Genomic DNA, 20,182 nt, shown 5'->3' on the forward strand with positions numbered 1-20,182 from the left:
AATATTTCCTATATGCTTAGGTAGACAGTTGTAAAGAGTATTTCCTGATTTAAGGATCAGACACTTCTGAGGAAGCCTCTAGAATCTTCAGTTCTATTTGTAAGTTAGTCGTAGACCTCGATTCACTTGGTGTTTGGGCTTTGTCACTGAAGATCTATTATAATAGACTGCAGGGTGATATGTAGTTAGCTTTCATGGTATCTTTAAGACTCAAATAAATGGCTCCTTGCTTTATCTACTTTGTGTACAGCAAGTCATGGTATGAAGTGGAAGAGCATCCTTTTATGCTCAAGTTCAAGCTTTACTGTAGCACTAAAGCAATAATATACTCAAAAGTTTAACTTTCAAGTTAAGTTGCTTTAGGTCTGTTTTAATAATCAATTCTTCAGTTGATCACCTGGTAACTCAATGTGTTTCATCCATGGTGGCTTCAAATAGACTTTGTTTGTTTCTTTTCAGACTAACAGTTTTGCTACTGTGTGTAACTACTTAGAAATGTCCATTAAATTCTGAAGTTTTTTGTCCTCTTTGGATTTGTACAGTAAACAATCTGACTCTCCCTTTCTGAGATGTCACGGGAAATAATTATTTGCCAAGGAGAAAGCAGAATGGGGTTGAAAAGCAGTAACAGCAAGTATCTTAGTGCATTACCAATGGAATAATTGCCACAATGCTTAATCCTGAGCAGTAATGTCTTGAAAAGGTAACAAAGAGTTTAAGCACTTCTCTGGAAAGAGAAAAATAATACTGTATTCTGTATATTTAAAAAAAAGGTCTACTATTTGAATGACTTCTGTACTGGAAGGCATTGTAGAAACAGGGATGAACTGATTTATTAGCATGGATTTATACAGAGGAGATGATGCTTAACAAATTTGATTAACTTCTTTTGAGGAGATGACAGTGAGAGCTGAGAGGGGTGAAGCAGTAGACTTAATCTGCCTGGACTTCAGGAAGGCTTTTGATGTAATACTGCATAAAAGACTAGTATATAAGGTTAGTAAATATGCTGTTGATGGTGAATTCTAAATAAAAAAAAATAATAGAAATTCAATTCTATAGGATGAAATGTCATACCAAATGTTGAATCCCGTTCTGTTCACAGTTTTCATCAATTACTTGCACTGTAGAATTGCAAACAGTAATGCCCAGCTTGTGTAGCTCCTGTATTTCTTTTTTGTTTCTGGTCTGATATCTTCTGTTTTGTAATGATTGATCGCTCTCAGGAACAAAATTTGAGGTTTAATAATGAGCTAATAATTGTTTTCTTTGAATTATATCTTTAGTGCTCCCTTTAAAGTACCTATTTCAAAGATGAGATCCACAAAACTAAAAGATGTGTAAGCCCTGGTAACCTAGACCAGCAGAATTGCAGGTGTTACTAACTGCAAAAAAAATCTATAGTTTATTTAAGTATTCCTGGTTTATTGAAATGAGGCTTGCCTCTGAAGGATTTTCTGCAATCTTACAGATACATGAAAAGATCTGAAATAAGTTGTCTGTACAGCAACACGTGTGCTTGAAAGCAATTACTGGAAAAGATGTTAAAGAATATTGGGATTCTGTTGGAGCAGGAGGTCATGAGTATGGGAGCAGTAAGAGCCAAAGGAATGAGTGATTCCCACACAAGTCAGTGTCAGAAAGCTGGAGAGCTTTTTGTTTTCAGTCACATGCTCAAACAAAAACATTGAAATAATAAGAAGATACAGAAGTAAATATTAAGACAACCTTTTTTTATAGCTGTGAAGAGTAGGAAAAAAGAATTACATCAGCCACATCGTTCCCAGCTTTTCATAATCCTGCAGATTTTTTCCTTGTGTCGGTACAACACTATTCATCCTCAGTTCTCTAGGGGAGAGAAGTATTTTTTTTAATTGCTGTCATTCAACAGTGTCTCTCCTGTCATGCCTGAGCAAGAGAGACCCTTACAGCTTTTTAGTGGCAGTTCTAGCCTCATTTCCCAAAGGGGAACTAGGTCAGGGATGTCAGTAAACTCTGTCATAAAGGAGGACTTGGTGACTTTGGTCAATGCTCTCAGGCACTACGTGTTACGTCAGTGACTAGTGCCAAACATCCCCCCAGTCTTGCTGGTGGCTAGGCATCCTGAGCGGAGATCCTGGTGTGTGGTCTCTAGTCAAACAAAACACTGGCACACCTCCAGCCTCCTCAGTAGCCTTTTCAGCAAAACTAACCACCAGAATTTTTCAGCACTTGGATTGAGGACACTTGGTTATCGTGACTTGACTACATGTGTCCAATTCATCCAGTTACAGGCCCAAGTTAGAAAAATGGTCTAGGTGTTTTGTGTTGTGCTTGAAGATTTAGTGAATATGACAAATCCAGGACTTGTTTAATGAGAAAATGATTCACAGGCTGCTGGTTTATGTCCAGCTAGTGGAATAGAAACTTACATTTTGCACTGAAGTGATATACAGGAATTTGAATTCCTTCTTCGCTTGCAGCCAGCAGCTCCTCAGTGCCATAGGATTGCTCTTATAAAAACTGTTCTGTCTACTGGACAGTTATGTTGTAGACATCTGAAGTTAGCCCCTGTCAGAGAGAAACCTGGTGTAGTTGTTCAGTGAACTGCATTACAGGCTGTGTGTATATGGAAGTTTGCTGTCAGATTTAGTAAAAGGGTCGTAGATTTCTTCCCTGATTTACCAGAGTTCAAACTTTGTATCACGCTGCACGATTAGTCTCCCTCCATCCTGTGAATAATGTATTAAAAAGCTCCTAAGAGTATGATAGCACAGTACTGATTGTTCAAAAGGAAAATACATTTATGAAAGCTTTAAATAGTTCTTGTCCAAGAAGGAGGATCTTCAGGTTGAGCTGGTAGGAGAAGTGAGAAAGTGGAGAGGAGAATAGAAGGGATGAAGAGCAGGGTGCCCTTCACACAGTTTCTAGACTTCAGAGATCAGAAAAGGCAGCAAAAACCAAGGCGATTTTATGGAAGGGAAAATCAGAATGGGGGGGAAGAGTCACACAGATGTGCTTCTGTTTAACAATACACAGGAAGCCAGATGAAGGCTGGTTGTGCCCTAATCCTCCAAAAAGCAAGTAGCAGAATGGAAAAATTTATGTTGATCTTTAGACCAGCAGGAAAGGGTACTGATTCTTTAAAGAAAGTAAATAATTTTGCTCCTTGGAAAGCAAAACATAACTTATTGGAAACTATTTAAATAATCTAGGGATAGCCCACAATCAAAACCCTCCAGACCCTTTGTTGCCCATAATTTTTTAAATAGTATAGGAATATCCCTGTCCAAGCCCTTCCATCAACTTCCCCATCTCCAAGACTTCCAAAGGTTACAGTGCCCTTAAATGCACTGGGCTGCTTCAGCCTATTTCTGCTGTGTGGAGATGTGGTTTGAGTTTTATAGTGCACTTGGCTAGTCAGGGTTTAGAAACTCTTGTAACTAGGAAAAGCTTCCAGCTTATAGCTGACACCCCCCGAAAAAAGGAATCGATACCCATACATTAAAAAATACATATATTGGAAAGAGGAGTCTGACCCTTGGTTTCATTCTCAACACCATTCTTTTTAAAACCAAAGCTAGGCAATGATTTCATGTGTTTCTTTTTTCATTAAAACAGTTTATTTATGTACGAGATGCACATTGCATCAAAAATCTTGTTAACGTGTAGGTCTGTAGTGTTTAATGTAGTTGTTTTGGTAGTGCTTAGCCTGGAGCTAAGGAGCTTTGCTTGAGGCCGTTTATCTGGCCAGACCATGTTGTAGTGTGTGTTCTGATGTGGCCCGTCAATAAAATGGCATTTACAGATTGACGTTTTGTTCCCAACTCCAGGAGGAAGCCCTGAGGCGACAACGGGAGCAGGAAATTGCACTAAGGCGGCAGCGGGAGGAAGAGGAGCGGCAACAACAGGAGGAAGCACTTAGAAGATTGGAAGAGAGAAGAAGAGAAGAGGAGGAAAGACGGCAGCGAGAGGAGTTAATTCGTAAACAGGTGAAAAATGGCAAATGAGGCTGCCAAAACAAGCTCTCCCACTTGCATCTGTGCCCGAGACCATCAGTTTTGATGGAGGAAAGCAAAGTTTGGGGACCGTATCAAGTGAATGAAAAATAGGTGGTTTGCCTATATCCTGATTTCAGATGAAATAATCAGAATCCAGTCTGCTCTTCAGAAGAGATTTGCATTGAATGAGTTTTCCTTTGCATTTGAGCTTCAAAAATAGCTTTACAGCATGATACTTATACTCAGTTCTTCAAAAGAAAGGCAGAGTACCAGAATAAGAATTGAATTGTCACACTCTGGGCCATTACTCTGTTATCAGTAGCATCATCTGACATGACCAGTTCTGCCAGTCTTTGTCTGTGCCCAGACTATACCCACTATCAAAGTTTCAGCCTTTTTCTTTCCTTTTTCTTGTCTTACTATTAAAAGTTGTTTTTCTGCCCTTGGTATCAGCTTTAGAAGTTTATACAGGGGAACTTGAGCTTCCAGCCCCCTAAATTGATACAGTCACAGTCCCGAAATCAAACTAATGTTGAAACAGGATTTGTTTCACATAAACTTCCAAGTTCATTTCAGAATTGCCAGTTACTATTTAAAAATAATTTTTCAGGACCCTCCCTTATAGAAGACATTAATCACCATTTCTGTCCTGCCACACAGTCATCTGCTTTGTTAGCAGGAGCATCTTTCCCTTTACAGCTCTAGTATTGAGTAACAGCAGTTAACATCACTGTCTGTGTCACCTGTTTTCTTCTTTCATGTCAAAACCTCTTCTCCCTTTGTTCCTGTCAAGTTTTATTTGACTGAAAGGGTAGCGGTACTTGACTGTAAGTAGTACCGGCAGATAGCAACTCAGGCTGAAAGGTGCATGACTCCTAAGGGGAAGTGGTGTGAGATTAGGTAGTCTGAGCGACGGATATGTCATTCTCTTCCAAGTTCCTTGGTGGAGCAATGGGAAACTTGTATTTTTAGGTGATTCAGAGTGTATTATTGGGCTTTCTTGCCTGAGAAATGTAAAGGTCAGTGAACAACCTAGACAGCACAGACTACAGATATCAAAGCCTCTCTCTCTTCTCTCAGAACGTCAGTACCACATGGGAGGAGTAATTTAGATTTTCTGAGTCTATTTAGACTTTATTCTTCTTTATGTCCTGGAAAGGAAGAGGAGGCGGCCAAGTGGGCACGTGAAGAGGAGGAAGCTCAGCGGCGACTTGAAGAAAGTCGGCTACGCATGGAAGAAGAAGCAGCCAGACAACGGCTTGAAGAAGAAGAGCGAAAGCGCAAGGAGCTGGAACTCCAGCGCCAGAAAGAAATAATGAGACAGAGGCAGCAGCAGCAGGAGGCTTTACGACGACTGCAACAACAGCAGCAACAGCAGCAACTTGCACAAATGAAGGTAAAGTGTTTCTGCAGTTCAGCTTCCTCCTTCAGTTCAGTGTCGTAAGTGGAACCACAGCTGGATGCAGGGTTGTCTAGACTAGCTTGAACAGAGCAGGGATGGATGAACCACCTGGAGACAGAAGAGGGTAAATGGTTGACTCTGAAAGGGTTGGGAGAAACAAGAGGAAGCCAAGTTACAAAACAAAAAAGGTTGGGTTGTTAGAAGTGTACTGGAAAGGGATTGACAGATGAGTACAGATGTTTATTCTGCTGCAGTGAGCAAGGGCCAGTGCTCAAGGTTGGAGTTCCTAACGTCCTTGAAATCAGAACTGATTTCTATTTTTCAGGCAGTGATGTGTTGTGTTATTCTTGATAGACCGTGTGTTTGACAGTATGGTACATCAGAGGGCAATTCAAAGAAACATACAGTTTATACTTGTTATTTTTTCATACGTAATTATGTGTGTGTTAAACTTTCAAGGTGGCCTTTCTTTCCTTTGTGCTGTGGGCTTATACTGATTTTTGATTATTATACTTCAGCAATATTCTCTGAAATGCTTTGCAACTCCTAATGATGTGTTTTTTTGGCCCAGCTCCCTTCATCTTCAACATGGGGTCAGCAGTCAAATTCAGGAGCTTGTCAATCCCAGACCACACTGTCATTGGCAGAAATCCAAAAGTTAGAAGAAGAACGAGAACGGCAGCTTCGAGAAGAGGTAAATAGTCACAGTAACGGTGTGACTTGTTAGAGTCGAGTCAACTCTGTGACTGTTTAACTGTTGATTAAGTTATTAGAAGAATGGTGAGGATGAGGAATGACTTTTGAAGTAGCGTAACTCCGGTGAAATCCTATCTTTGAGGCATAGTTTCAGTCACTACTTGTTTGAAAGGTTTTATAGCTGCTTAATACAAATATCTGAAAGGAGGGAAAGCTGTACCATTTCAGTTCTAGGAGGCTAATCTGTTTACAAAACAATATGTAATTATTTCACAGCTGTACTCTTAATTTTTTCAGATATGCACAAGACCAGGGCAGTTTAAATCAGTTTGAGTGAGGAGACAATGACAATAAGCCATGATAAGAGAGAAGGTATTCCTTCAAGACCTTAAAATCTTTACTGGCTGCAGTCATGATTTGACAAATTTAGTCTGTCCTAGGCTAATAAAAAGTTGGTATTTACTGGTTACTTAGCATCTCCCTTTTTGAAGGAACTCTAATGGCTCAAAAAATAATAGGTCTGCCAGACTCCTCCAGAAGCAGGTGAAGTCAGTTTAAACCCAGTTTCCCAGCCAGAATTTGAATAGTAATGATCTTCTAAAAGTACGGACAAGCACTTTTGTCTTGCATGAAACAGCAGAGGCGTCAGCAGCGTGAACTAATGAAGGCCCTCCAGCAACAGCAGCAGCAACAGCAACAGAAGTTGTCAGGCTGGGGTAATGTCACCAAACCAACAGGCACCACCAAGTCCCTGCTGGAGATACAGCAGGAAGAGGCAAGGCAGATGCAGAAACAGCAGCAACAGCAGCACCAGCAGCCGAACAGAGTCAGAAATACTACGGTGCGTACAGAATTGATCTAATCAGTACGTGGAGGGAAACAGTACGTGACAGTCCATGTCTGTTCACTACTCTTCTGCCAGGTCTGGTGCTAATAACCAGGATCTCTTTGTTATGTTTCAACAGCACTCTAACCTGCACACCAGCATTGGGAATTCAGTGTGGGGCTCCCTAAACACTAATCCCAGCAACCAGTGGGCATCTGACCTAGTCAGTAGCATCTGGAGTAATGCTGATACCAAAAACTCAAACATGGGTTTCTGGGATGATGCAGTGAAGGAAGTGGGACCTCGTAACTCGACCAATAAAAACAAAAGCAATGCCAGCCTCAGGTAGGAATTGGGGAAGGAGCTTTTACAAAGAAAAGCTACCACTCCTGAGATGATCACTTAGCAGTTATAACATCTTCATGTGTTTTTCCTTTTTTTTTTTTCTATCTCAGAATCTGTTTTGACAACAAAAATAGCTAATAGGTGACCATTCACAATTTTATTTGGTCATCTGTTTGGAAAATTAGTAGGTTCTTAAAAAGTGTTTGCGTCATGTTTACTAGTGAGTCTTGTAACAGTGTGCTCTATGCTGTACTGTTAGGTCTGGTAACTTATAATTTATTTTATGTTCTTTATCTCAGTAAATCTGTAGGTATTACAAGTAGACAAAACAAGAAGGTGGAAGAAGAGGAGAAGCTGTTGAAATTGTTCCAGGGGGTTAATAAAGCCCAGGATGGATTCACTCAGTGGTGTGAACAGATGCTTCATGCACTTAACACAGCCAACAACTTAGATGGTAAGAGGTGGGGAGGAACGTAAATGATCCACTGTGAGAAACAATATCCAGTTTGTTTCCTGACGACTAGTTCTGAGGGAAAGTAATGACATCAAAGTACGATTTTTAATGCAGTCAGCAAATCGGCACCATTAACTAGTGGTCAGAAGAACTGGCTGCATCATTTTATCCATGGCTTTTGCTGGCCTAACTATAGCAAATCAGTGGGGACTGGAAACAGATTTGAAGTCTGCCAATCAGAGCTCTGCTGAGGATTTTTGGTGGCCATGGAAATAAAACCATTGTGGGTCATGCCTCTGCAGTGAGCCTCCATGCCTCCAAGGGTATTTTGTGCCACAAGTGGCAGCCGGTTGTCCCGGTGTCTTCTGGCATGTGGTTTGCTTTATACTTCTTGTTAAAAAATTCAGTGCAGCAAAGGTGTTCTAAAGAAAAAAAGACAGTAAAGGTTTACAAGTGAGCTTGCTGTTGCACTTAAGTGCTTGCAGGTCAGGTCAGCTACTGTGGAGTGTGATCTGCCGTACTCTAGCCAAAAAGAGGCTGTACTGATGGCAGCTCTGAGGGGAGTATTTTCCATTTGGGCCTGGCGTTAAACATGAGCTTTAAAGCTGGCAGTGGCTAAAGCTGATGGACTAACATACCCTTAAGACTGTCAGTTTATTTTTCCTTCTCATCGTATTAGCTGGCTTTCTTATCCTTGCCTTGACTGTAGAATAGAGGAAGTGTTGCATTGTAAGGAACTGAAAAGGGCGAACTGTTTGCCATGGCTACTGGATTAGCAAATATTTGAAACAGAAATCCAAAGTTTGTTTGTTGCATGCGTGTGTTGACACACTAACATGCATTCCCTCATGGTCTGCCTTCTTCTTGCAGTTCCCACGTTTGTTTCTTTCCTGAAGGAAGTCGAGTCTCCCTATGAGGTCCATGATTACATCAGAGCCTATCTTGGAGATACTCCTGAGGCCAAGGAGTTTGCCAAGCAGTTTCTTGAGCGCCGTGCCAAACAGAAAGCCAGTCAGCAGCGACAACAGCAGCAGCAACAGGTAAATCTTACTCACTGTGGTCCTTAGGAGTGTTTAGAGACTGTACTTGTGTCAGAAGAGTCTGCATTTCTGCTGGATTTATAGGAGAATGGGCAGGATTTTACAGGTTATGTGAAATGTAGAGGATAAAGCAGATTTCAAATACTTTCTGCAGAATCAAGTTTTCTTCAACAGTCGAGGCCAACTGTAGATCAGATAGGGTCTTAGCACGCTGATGTAGGATATGCTTTAGAAAGATGAGGTATAAGGTTGGATGCATCAGTGGTTAGTGCTGCCACATGTGATGTGGAAAGTGCTTTGGGCTCTCAGAACGTTTCCAGTATCAATACCCCAAACTTAATTGCCCTTTATAGCCTTGTACTTGCTTTGTTTTCTAGGATTCAGTGTGGGGGATGAACCACAGTTCGCTACATTCGGTCTTTCAGACCAATCAGAGCAACAACCAGCAATCCAATTTTGAGGCTGTGCAGAGTGGGAAGAAAAAGAAGAAGCAGAAAATGGTTCGTGCAGATCCCAGCTTGCTAGGTCAGTTTTAATTTTGAGAAATGAATGTTTAATTTGGGAAAAGTCTTCTGGAGCGTGGAATTTTTGTTAATCTTAAATGGGATTATTGAGTTTGTGCAGAAAAGGTGGTTGTTGAAGCATCTTCAGAATTTGTTTCAGTATTATTTAATGGTTTAAAAATGTTTATCGGTTTCATGGAAGAGTTTTGTCAAGCTTGCCCTCTTGAAAAGGCCTCTTCAGTGCCTTGGTTACTACTTGGAAACCTTTAAGTACTTCAGGGATATCTAAACTGCCTTTCCTCTCTTGAGTTGACCTGTGCCTATTTTGTTGAATTCAGGCTAATGCATTCTTTTAAGAGGAGCACTGTTTTCTGTTTCTACATGAGGAACAGCTTCTCGAGGTTTGCCTTTATCCCTTCCTACCTTTTGACAGGAGCGAAGAGTCAGAAAAGATGGCAAGGTCTCGTGACCCCTTTTTGACTTTTTCTCAAGATTTGAACTGGAGGCAGTAGAGATGGTGATGTAATTACTAGGCCTTTTTTCCTCTCTGTTAATTCTTGTGGGAGGATGGTCGTTAACAAGCCCCTACAGCACTGATGGAAAGGTTTCTTTAAGGTGGCCCTTAAGATACAAGGGCGTCGTGGAAGCACATGAGTAGTGGACATTGTGGGATGTAATGGGTCGCTGTGGTATTCGTGTAGAATAAATGTGTTCACGTTTGTGCCCTGGGGGATAAAAAAGAAACTAGGGCACCACACTGGGTCAGTATTTGTTGTGCTGGTGCTACTTAGCTCACACTTCTATAAAGCAGCCTGGTATTCACCACCTGGAAGTCGCTGCTTTTTTAAGGCTCTAACAGAGCCCTGCCTTTGTTCTTTATCTTCCCTTTTTGTTCTCAAAAAGATCGAACTCTTCAATTAAACTCTTCAATTCTTCAAAAACACTCTTCAGTTAAATCAGTGGTTTCTGCAGTGAAGTATACTGAACTCTTCAGTGGAATCCTGACTCACGCCACCCCTAGATGCCAAGCCAGTGAGTCTGATCAGTTGAATAACTTAAAAACCTGCTCATGTAACGTGAAGAAGAAATCACTAAATACAATTAAGAAGTTGCAACTGTAAGAGAACCAGCATATATGTAGCTTCTTAAAAATCAGGAGACTTACAAAAGAATTTCAGAACCTTTTAGGTAACATGCTGCCACGAGAGGGAGCCAGAACAATTTTGTAAACCCACTCAACAGAGTGCGTTTTCTCTGTTGAGGATGACTGAAAAGTGGTGTGTTTTGTAGCAGAGAGCAAGCTGACATAGTCTCAAGACTATGAGATGTCAGGTTTGTGATTAGTAACCTTACACGAGAAAACTTCCCTTTTTCTTATACTCCACGTGGGGTTGGTACACCCCCAGAAATTGGATTTCAGTAGGAAAGTTGCATAGGATGTACTGGGTTTTTTCCTTGTAGAAAATGGTTGGGCTTTTCCTCAGTTTTCTCATGTGCATCATGTCCTCAGCACTTAGATTAAAAGTTTGGGTAGAAGTTTAGGTACATGTTGAGCCATGTGTGTAGCCCTGTGTAACTTTTCACATTTTCATGTTGTACTCCTGAGGTAGAAGATGGGGGGTGGGGGGGGGAAGAAAAATCGTGGAGATGGAAGGAATCGCCGGTAGATTTCATAGGTATTTAAAGTAAGGGGCAGAATGGCTCACACCCCCTGAAGTCTTGAGCCTGATTCCACGCTTGGATTCTGAGTTCACAAAATGCCTATTTCTGCCTTTTGGACCGTGTGAGTGCCTTGTTGACAGGCACTTCCAAGCCCAGTAGCCTCAGGCATGCTCCTTTCCAAGACGTTGCTGAGCCGCATTGCCACCACGCCGAGATGCGCTTCGCGCTAGCTCTGCAGATGGCATCTTGTGAAGGAGAGCTGAAACCAGGCTTCTGATCGCTGTTCAAAGGCCGAGTGATACAATTGATTATCTTTGATTTATTAAGGAAAAAACCCAGTTTAGGTAATTCTCTCTAGCCTTACTGAATTGCCCCTGAGTCTTTATTTGATACGTATTGTTCATGTTATCTCACACGTGCCACAGTGTGTAACAGATGTGTTGCATCAAACACAATTTACTGCATCCAGGTTTTTAACACATGTCCTTTTTGGTTTACAGGGTTTTCAGTGAATGCCTCATCAGAGCGGCTCAATATGGGAGAAATAGAGACTTTGGAAGACTACTGAGCATGTGCAAATCAACTGGCTTTCCCTGCATCTGTTAACCATGGATTCTCCGTTTTGGACACAGTGCTCTCCACCATGCGTTCTTCTTTGCCTCGCAGTGAATCACAGAATCAATCATCTCAGGCTGCTTCCTCTAGCCCCAGCAAACCCTTTCTGCCCAGGACTGCACAGGCGTTGTTCCTACTGTCAGCCTAGAGTCGAGCGGACTTGGTTCAGAGTCCTGGGAGGGTGGGAGATAGGATTCGTTCACAACGAGGCTGATTTGGGCAGCAAGCTTTCACTGTGCTGTGATTTCTTCTGCTGACATACCTGGAAAAAAAAAATCAATTGGGATTCTGCAAACCATTGCTTCCCTCTTCTGGTTACTCTTACCACATCCAACACGTGCAGTCACGGAGAGAGAGAGTGTTTGTGGTTAACAGATGTTGGTCAAAACCAAAACGCCACACAGATACTGACTTCCGCGCTCCATCAGGGCAAGAGGTGCTCTCCCAGGCCAGGAGTTGCATTCATAAGCTAACCTTAGAACTGGCAACAGCAGGAGAGGGGCGGTGGCGGGCGCAGTTTAGCTTGGGTTGGTTTGAAGTTGCACACCCCCTGCCAGCCCTTCTCAGCACATTATTTTTGGAGGGAAAGCTCGAGGCTGTCTTCATTAGGTGGTGATGCTGAAGCTGGTGGAATTCCCTGTCGGCATACTCCAGCCTTCCTGGACAAGTGGGGACTTCTACTCTGGGATAAAAAAAAAAAGGGGGTGGCATCTCTTCTTTCAGGTTGAATTTATCCCTTAAATGCTACCTTCGGAGGGTTAGGACCAGTTTATTTTGAGCTCTTTTCCTGCAAATTTGTCTCGTTTAAGAGACAGTAGGATCTTTACTGTGTGGATCTTTAGTCTTTGGTGAGGGTGAACACTGGCTTTCAGATATATACCCCAGCAGTCTTAGCTAGTTGTCATTTCAAGCAGTGCTTAGGTTAACGAGCAGAGATGCCCTTTTGTCACGAAGAGAGACTGTGGAGGGCGAAGCTATGTGCAATGACGGCCCTGCTTATCTTCTACACCTTAAACTACTTCACACACTTTCACTGGGATCCATAATGTTGACGTATTTATGGAATCATAACCTTCCTCTCTCACCAGAAGATTACCACCACCTTCCCTTCTCCCCTCACCCACGTACACATACCGCGAAAGAAAGAAAACGAAAACTGCCAAATGCACTTAGTTTCAACCCCCTGGTCCCATCTCCCATTCCCAGAGGGCTATAACCTGCCAAGGGAGATACGCTGCAGTTTCGGTGGAGTTGTATAAAGGTGTCTGTCGTTGTCATCACTGCCTAAAGAAAACAGTTCGAGTCGCTCAAGAGCAGTTTGGCTTTGGATTTTATTTTGTTTGGTTTATTCATTTTTTGGGGTCACCTTCCCCTCCTCCTCCTCCTCTCTCTTCCCCCTGTCCCCAGACATGTACAGTAACTATACAGAGACTGCTGCAGACTTGTATATAGTTTTTGGATCCAATAGCATGGAGAGACTTGGAACTGTTGCAAATCTGGTCTCCCTGTCTCCTTTGCTTTGTAAATTCATAAAAGGGGGAAGAGGGGTAGTTAAAATGTTTACAAAACTTTAAACTCCCTCTGAACTTTTGCCAGTGTGGGGGGGGGAAAGAGAGAACTTAAATAAAACCTGGTTGTATTATATCTGAGAGAAAACTTTCTGCTTGCTTTTGTCGAAGCTGAGTTTTGAGATAATTCCTGGTGCTAAAACTGACCCAAAACTCCACTCTCATCAGTTCTCTTCAGGAAGCAACAAGCAAACACACAGGATGTGGAACAACTGCTGCATTATTGCTTCCCTGGTGAGGAATACCGGTGGGTTTTTTCTGCTTGATAATTTTAGAGTTCAAATAAACACCAGTAAGTTGAGATTGGAGAGTTCTGACAAGAAAGCTTTAATTCCCCCCCCGGCTCCCTGCACAGAAACACGTGCATTCACGCTCGTGGTGTTTACGCAGGAGACATCAAGCCGTGGCTGGTTTTCTGTTACTACAAGCACTCGGCCGCGGAGCCTTTTTTTTTGCTGGTCGGTAACCACCCCACCCACTCCAATTCCCTTCCCTAAATGAGAGGATTTATTTCTCCCCTCAGAGTACCATCCACAAGGACACCTTGTAGGCTTCCTATTTGAGACAGACAAAATCTTATTTTCCCTTTTTTCCTACTTGCTGCTTGGTTTTGTGTGGAAAATCCCAGTAAAAGTTGATGGTGAGTGTCCTTCTGCCGTTCACATGATCATGAAGAGTAAGAAGTCAGTAAAGTACCTTCTGCAATAGCTTTGCGTTATGTTTAGCTGATGTCGTGGAGAGAACACGTTCAGGCTGATACTTTCTCTTTTGGTTTAATATCTTTTTAGTGTATAAGGTGTCTGGTTCATAAGTACTTCCTATTTTCTAATGCCATGATCTAATTTACACAAGCTAATTTTGGACTGCTCTGTTCTGTGTAGCAAATAAGCAAAAGCCTCTTAATTTCCAGCTCAGCTGGGGGGCAGGAAAGGAACAATTTGCCAATTACTAAATGAAAAAGCAGAAGTGCAAGCAGGGAAACGTGCAATAATTTGTCCAACCCCGAGGACTTTGCTTGGCCTCTGAGAATGTGTAGGTAATGGGCCAGTGGGGAAGATCTTTCTCTAAATATTTAAATATTCTGACTTCTGTATTTAGTACAAAGGTAAGATGCTGGCATGTTCGGGTTGCGTGCTCGGGTGATTGCCCTGTCACCTTCTGTGACGGGCAGGGCCTGTTTCTGTAGCAAGGGCCACATCCGTCAGTAGGGATGGGAAAAACGGGAGCTACAGCATTGTGTATGCTGGCGGATATATATATTTCTCACTTCCAGCTCCTTTTCAGGCAGAACATGAACCTGAAAAGCTTAATGAGCCCTTGATCCAAGTCTGACAGATGATGGTGGATTTGTTGCTAGAGATGCCTGAGGTTTCTTTGGAGCACGCTTCACCAGGCTACTTCCTGGCTCTCATTTCGCTGTAGGACAGTGCTCAGTCCTCTGTTTTTCCTGCTTCCCCTCGCAGCCGGGCACTTTTGCAAAGACCTGCGGCAAGCAGAGGGATTTAAAAGGACACCCGAACTGGATGTGGCTGCCTGTCAGGGACAGACAAAAAGCAAAGAGATCTCTTGGCAGAAAAGTCTGAAATTTTAGACAAAACTACTCATGTCATATTTTCAGAGCATAAAGACATTGGGGGTGTTTGTGTATTATCTTACGTATTTTTCTGAATGAAAACCATCAAGTATTTCATCCTCGCATCAACTTAAAAAAATCCTAATGAGATTGTCCAGACAAGCTAGGAGTTGTCCCCTTTTCATACCCTTCTCCTTTCCCAAATCTCTTGTCGGTGCAACTGCGGTTTGAAACAAACCTCGGTTTTCTCTGCTGGGAACTTCTCACGAGCCCGCGTGGAGCGGAGGGGCAGCGTGGCAGGGGGTTGCAGGAGGAGGGTAGTGCTTGTGCGGCTGAGATCCGGGGAAGACTCTGACCTTGCCTGACAGAGGTGACTCCTGGGAGACGTACCCGAGACAGTAACGGGCAGTTCTGCCAGCGGAGACCACGCACGGCTCCCAGTCCTCCTCTGTAAGTATTACACCCAGAAACCAAGGATGCCACGGAGCCGCTCTGGCTCCGTTTCCAAGCATCTTAGCCTTGAAAGATTGAAGCCCTTGTTCTATCGCTGTGCCCACAGTACCACCGCCACCCTGCACACCGTGGGGAGAGCGAAGTCCTTGGGCAGTTGGCTTGGTTTTGGGGTTAGCTGCCCCAATGCCTCCTGTGTTATTTCCCCTGCCGCGGGGTGGCCAGCCGACGGGAAGGCGTTCCGGGAGCATCCCCGCATCCTTTGGGAAGGGCTGGCCAACAACTGCTTGTGTGTGTGCTTGCCGGGCAGGGTGATGGATGCCTAACGGCTGGGCTGCCTATGGGGTTTTCGGCACAACTTGCAGAGGGTGGAGCTGCCTTCAGGAGGAGGTGTGCTCTGCAAGTCGGGGAGAGAGTCTGCCGGGCTTGGCGCACTCCGTCCACTTGCTGTTGGGAAGGAATTTTTTTTTTTTTTCCCCTGACTGGACAAAGTTTTTTTTTATTATACCAGTGAAATGTCCAGGTTGTTTCGTACTTAGAGTTTTAAGAATTCCTGCCGACGCTTTTCCTGAGGGGAGCCATGCCCTACCACAGAGCCCTTCGCCTGGTCGTGCTAACGCTGTGCGGCATCCTGGTCCCTGCTGTGCTGACAGGTAAGGAGCTTTGTTTGCATTTAAGGCCCAAAAGCATGGGCTGTCTTTTACTAACCTGTCTCTCTCTCCTTGCTAACCTCCTCTCCCTCCCCTGAAAACATACAAAGTATTTATTGAATTGTAATGGATTAATGGGAACCAGCTTTGGGATGGGTGGGTGGTGGGGAGTAAGACGGTATTCTCCAGCCTGAGACAGTGTTTCTGTTGGGGAAGATGGAGAAAATCCATTGTCGTTTCCCTGAAGCTGAACAGCAGCAGTGCCTCCTCGAGCACTGTGACAGTAGATCCGTAGACAGATGGGTCAGCAGTAGGTGGGATGCTCCTGGCAGCTGATGGGACAGGTCACCTGTCAGCTTGTAATGGTCAGAAGAAGTTAAAATTGTGAAAAGAAACATTTTTTCTGGCTGAAGCACGTGTGCCAATTTCTGGTCCCTTCTATGCTTTCTGCTGCAGCAGAGCACTCCGCAGCTGCTGTAAGTAGAAATATGAAAGAGTCTGAAAATGTTGAGCTCAGTCAAAAGCTGAGGCTTGCGTTTGCCTAGAGCTGGGTACCCCGAGGCAGGCGGCACTGCTAGGAAGGTACGGGGCTGTGACTCGTGTTCAGCGAGGGCATGGGAACGGTTGGTGAGAAACACCTGTGCTGTGAGGTGATGGTTTTTAAGGAGGTGGTTAGCAATTTCAGCCTTACCTGCTCCTGCTTTCAGCACAGCTCTGGGGGCTGAGGGGAACCAAGGGCTCAGTCGGCCTCAGAGGCAGCTGAGGTGGGTTAGACAAATAGGGGAAAAGGGGCTGCCGGACCAGCTCCACAGATGGGCTCTGAGCGTACGGGTGCAAACTCCGGTGGGGAACTGCTTCCCTCAGAGCCTCTTTCTTTAAGCTCAGGCGAGGCTGTGAGGGAATGGCTCGGCCAGGGTAACAGGCAGGAGCACAGCCCTTGTTTTCCGAAATTCTTGTTCTGCCTTCCAAGACCTGGAGCAAGTCTGGATCATAGTTTTCCCCCCAGTTTGTTCTGAGCATCTTGCCGAGCAGGGATATCCTGGCCAGCCTTCTAGCAAATGAAATTATTTCTCCTTAAAGGAGCTTTCATATGGGATGGGAATTTGTCACTGTGCCTAGCTGGAACATCTGCCAGTGCAAGAACAGAATTACTGTAGCTGGGTGTTTCTCCCACAGATCCTCCCCTTGTAGGACACCTTGATGGGAAACCTTTAACTAAGAAATGAGCACTAAAAAGTCGATGTTTTCCTTCTTGAACCTAGAGCTTTGATTTTTATGTAGTGGAACGTAATCATTTAAGCACAGTTTCAGTTTGTAGCTTGCTCATGTGCCCAGAAGCAGTGGAATTCCTCTTCCCCAAAACCAGGTTAGGTATTTTCTTACCTGGTAGTCTGTTTCACTCTGCAGAAATTGATTCATTTCCAGTGAAACTTTCATCTGCTTCCTCTCTGAGTTTTTTACACTGTTTTAAGTTTCCAGTATCCGGTGTGTATGTGCTCAGTCTCCTTCCTTGCCAGCTTTCCTGTGTACTTGCTCCTGGATCGGCTTTGCAGCCGTGCTTTCCTGTGTCACTTTGCTTCCATGAAATACCCCGAGTTCACTTGATTCCTTTACTGGGTGAGTCACACTCGGCAACGCCGGAAGCTCTTGAAGAGCTTTTGCACTGATGAATGCAATATTCAGATTCTGGAGTGTAGGAGAGACTGTGCTTTCAGTCACATTTTAGAGGGAGTTGAGCCCTCTTGAGCTGGTTCTTCTCTGCTACCTCACAGCCAGGCAGCAGGGAACCAGCCTGTATGGTAAGCCGTCCCAGGAGCAGAAGGATTTGCTGCCACTTTAGGAGCGGAGAAGTACCTGTCCCCAGTCCAGGGGCTTTCAGTGCACAGTGGAATTTTTTCTGCTTTTTACCCCCTTAGAAAAGGAAATTTCCTGCCTTGAGCAGACAAAGAAGGGAAGGGCACACAGACAGCCCTCTGGTCTCCGTGCATACACATGCAGCCCTGCCTTTCAGTAAACAAGTTTATTTAACGTTCATCAGAACCGCAACGCTCCGCGCTGCTCCACACTTAAGCTCCCGGCGCTCACAGATCACAGGCTGCCCTTTGTGCTCCCTATGAAGGCCTCTTTTCATCCCTGCCCTGGCCCTGTGCCCACTGTGGCTACCTGGGGCTGGACAGCCCGTTGCTGGCCTCAGAGTTCACCCAGCCCCTGCCCTCCCGTCTCAGCACCTCGTACTTTCCATAGCAAAGCCCTCCACGGTGACCAGAAGGCTGCCTCAGACAGGGCTGCAGGTGATGCCGGCCGTACAGACCCCAGATCCCAGCACTAAAACCCTCGGTCGGTGCTCAGGAGTCCAGCGGGATGTGAAGGATCTCACTGGCAGTTGAGGTTCCCGTCTGGGTGTAGCAGCTGGAGCCCTTTTGGGGTGCTGGTAGGTCACGTGCCTTGATCTGGCTTCTTGCCCAGCCAGTCTGGTTCCCTGGGTGGTGTGCTCAGGGCTCTGCGACTGGAGAAAGTGTGAACTTCCCTCTGAGGTGCTGAACTCTTTCCAGTATCCCCGTTGTCAGAAATTGGAAACAACAGTCTTTAACCCTCTTTGTCCACGTCATCTCGGTGCAACAGGAAACTGAGCCAGTTCGAGGACTTTCAGCCCACCAAATCATCTCCACTTTCTCCAAACCCAAGTGGCACTTAGGCCTAGAGCAGAGGAGGATTGTGAAGAGGTTTGTTTTTAAAATTTTTTTCCTGTCAGCAAAACCAGTTTCAAGTCCTGTAATAGACTCAGAGCTCCAAGTGAAGTGGAAGTTAGTAAAAAGCCTTTGCAAGGCCTTGGTTTCTGAATTCTGTATATATTGGGTATCTAAACGCTGATGTGGGCTCATGAATTTCCTTCTTTTGAGCTGAAGTGGGAATAGGTTATGCTGCAGTAGCACGTCAGAATGCCCGTAGGGGCAAAAAGCTGTAGAGCAGGAGATGAAGTGCTAAAGGAAAGCCTAAGGGGGAAGACCTTGTCCACAGGCATCTTTCTGTAGCAACATGTGTGTCTTCCTTCTCAGCAACAGGAGAGTAAAAGATGATTAGGAAGTTTTTTAAGTACTAGAACGTGAGAAGTAGTAAATAGGTTTTTTCAGGCAAATGACTTACAAAGATGGGGTTGTTCAACAGGCCTGTCCAGACCTACAGCAAGTCTTGGTAGACCATTACTCAGCCTTGCTCTGCACCAACACTCCTTAGAAATTACTGACACGAGTATCAGCTCCCAGCTAAGGCTGCTGGTTGGAGAGGGAGAGTGAGCTGCAGAAAGCAGCAGGTAGCTGTAACCTGTAACCCCTGCTTGGCATGGCTGTAGTGTGAAGACATAAAAGCGCGCAGGTTCTGAGAAGGCCGTGAGCAGCAGAGGTGGATGCCATTACACTGCCCTGTGTACCGTGACCGAACAAACTTAGCCATGCTCAGGTCACGGCGGGTGCCTTTGCCTCTTTCCCAGGAGCACCGAGCGTCTGTGTCCTACTGGGGCGCTCGTTCCTGTCACTGTGAGCATAGATTGGTCACCCCGTGGAGGAGGAAGGTCTCGTCGTCATCTCCTGTTGACAGGCTGTGAGGGTGATGAGATGCTGAAAGCAGATTGTGCGAGGAAGGGTGTTGGTCACTGGTGGCTGATCTCCGGGGATGGGGTGTTAGGTGGCTGCGTCTGCCTGCCTGGACGCCTGGCAGAGTCTGCCCGGGGTGAGGTTCTGGTGGTTTGGGGGTGTCTTGAAGGATCCTTCAGACTTGATGGGCTTCCTCAAGAGCTACCATTTGTGGAGACCCTTCCTGTCTGCCAGCCACCGAGTATCTGGGGGGTGGGCTACCCTGTCACTGTGAGGGCAGCTCACCCCTCCTCCTCCTCACTGAGCATGGGAATAGCGGTTGTGTCACGGTGCCTTCCGTGCCATCCCTTCTGGATCTCGCTCAAGTCCTGGTGGGTCCCTGCATCGTTGGGAAGACTCATGGTGTATTTATAGTGTAGGAACTGATATTTTCGTCCCTCTTCTTGGCCTCGGTTGTAACTAACCTGTGCTGGAGAGAGGGCGAACATGCGGTGCAGTGTAGCTGTTTCCCTGAAATAAGGCAGTTGAGGTGTCACCACGTGGGAAGAAGAGGTGCCACCCTCCACCGTGCTGGACACAGAGCACCAAGATACTTTTAGTCCATTTTTTTCCCAGGTTCTGTCTTTGCCCTGTAAAACCCCAATAACTGACAACAGTCCCCGTCTCTCCCTTAAGTGCCCCGGAGCAGTGTTTTTTCCCACGTGGATTTCCCTGGTAGGCTGTGGAGCAACAGCTGCCCTTGGTTTGTGCTCCAGTGCTGACGCAGGGTTCATGCGGGGGGGAGCTTGTTTGTGCCGTGGGGTGATGGTTTCCCTACCGAGCCCCCTG

The 20,182-nt window shown here is 44.9% G+C and overlaps 2 protein-coding genes across 2 annotated transcripts in view; both read left to right on the forward strand.

Moving 5' to 3' along the window:
• GIGYF2 (GRB10 interacting GYF protein 2) overlaps window positions 1-13,172 on the forward strand; it is a 63,857-nt gene extending 50,685 nt beyond the window's left edge. Inside the window, 9 exon segments of the mRNA XM_010151311.1 lie at window positions 3,813-3,971; window positions 5,140-5,376; window positions 5,954-6,076; window positions 6,716-6,919; window positions 7,044-7,249; window positions 7,549-7,703; window positions 8,574-8,743; window positions 9,064-9,268; window positions 11,409-13,172. Of these exon segments, the coding sequence (XP_010149613.1) occupies window positions 3,813-3,971; window positions 5,140-5,376; window positions 5,954-6,076; window positions 6,716-6,919; window positions 7,044-7,249; window positions 7,549-7,703; window positions 8,574-8,743; window positions 9,064-9,268; window positions 11,409-11,476 (1,527 nt within the window). The 3' untranslated portion in view covers window positions 11,477-13,172.
• A 2,522-nt stretch (window positions 13,173-15,694) lies between these two features.
• Window positions 15,695-20,182, forward strand: part of LOC104509406 (chromosome unknown open reading frame, human C2orf82) — a 9,786-nt gene continuing 5,298 nt past the window's right edge. The window contains exon 1 of the mRNA XM_010151343.1: window positions 15,695-15,767. Within this exon, the coding sequence (XP_010149645.1) occupies window positions 15,695-15,767 (73 nt within the window). The remainder of the gene's footprint in view (window positions 15,768-20,182) is intronic.

The sequence above is a fragment of the Eurypyga helias genome, unplaced genomic scaffold (genome assembly GCF_000690775.1).
Source record: "Eurypyga helias isolate BGI_N326 unplaced genomic scaffold, ASM69077v1 scaffold3300, whole genome shotgun sequence".
NCBI lineage: Eukaryota > Metazoa > Chordata > Aves > Eurypygiformes > Eurypygidae > Eurypyga > Eurypyga helias.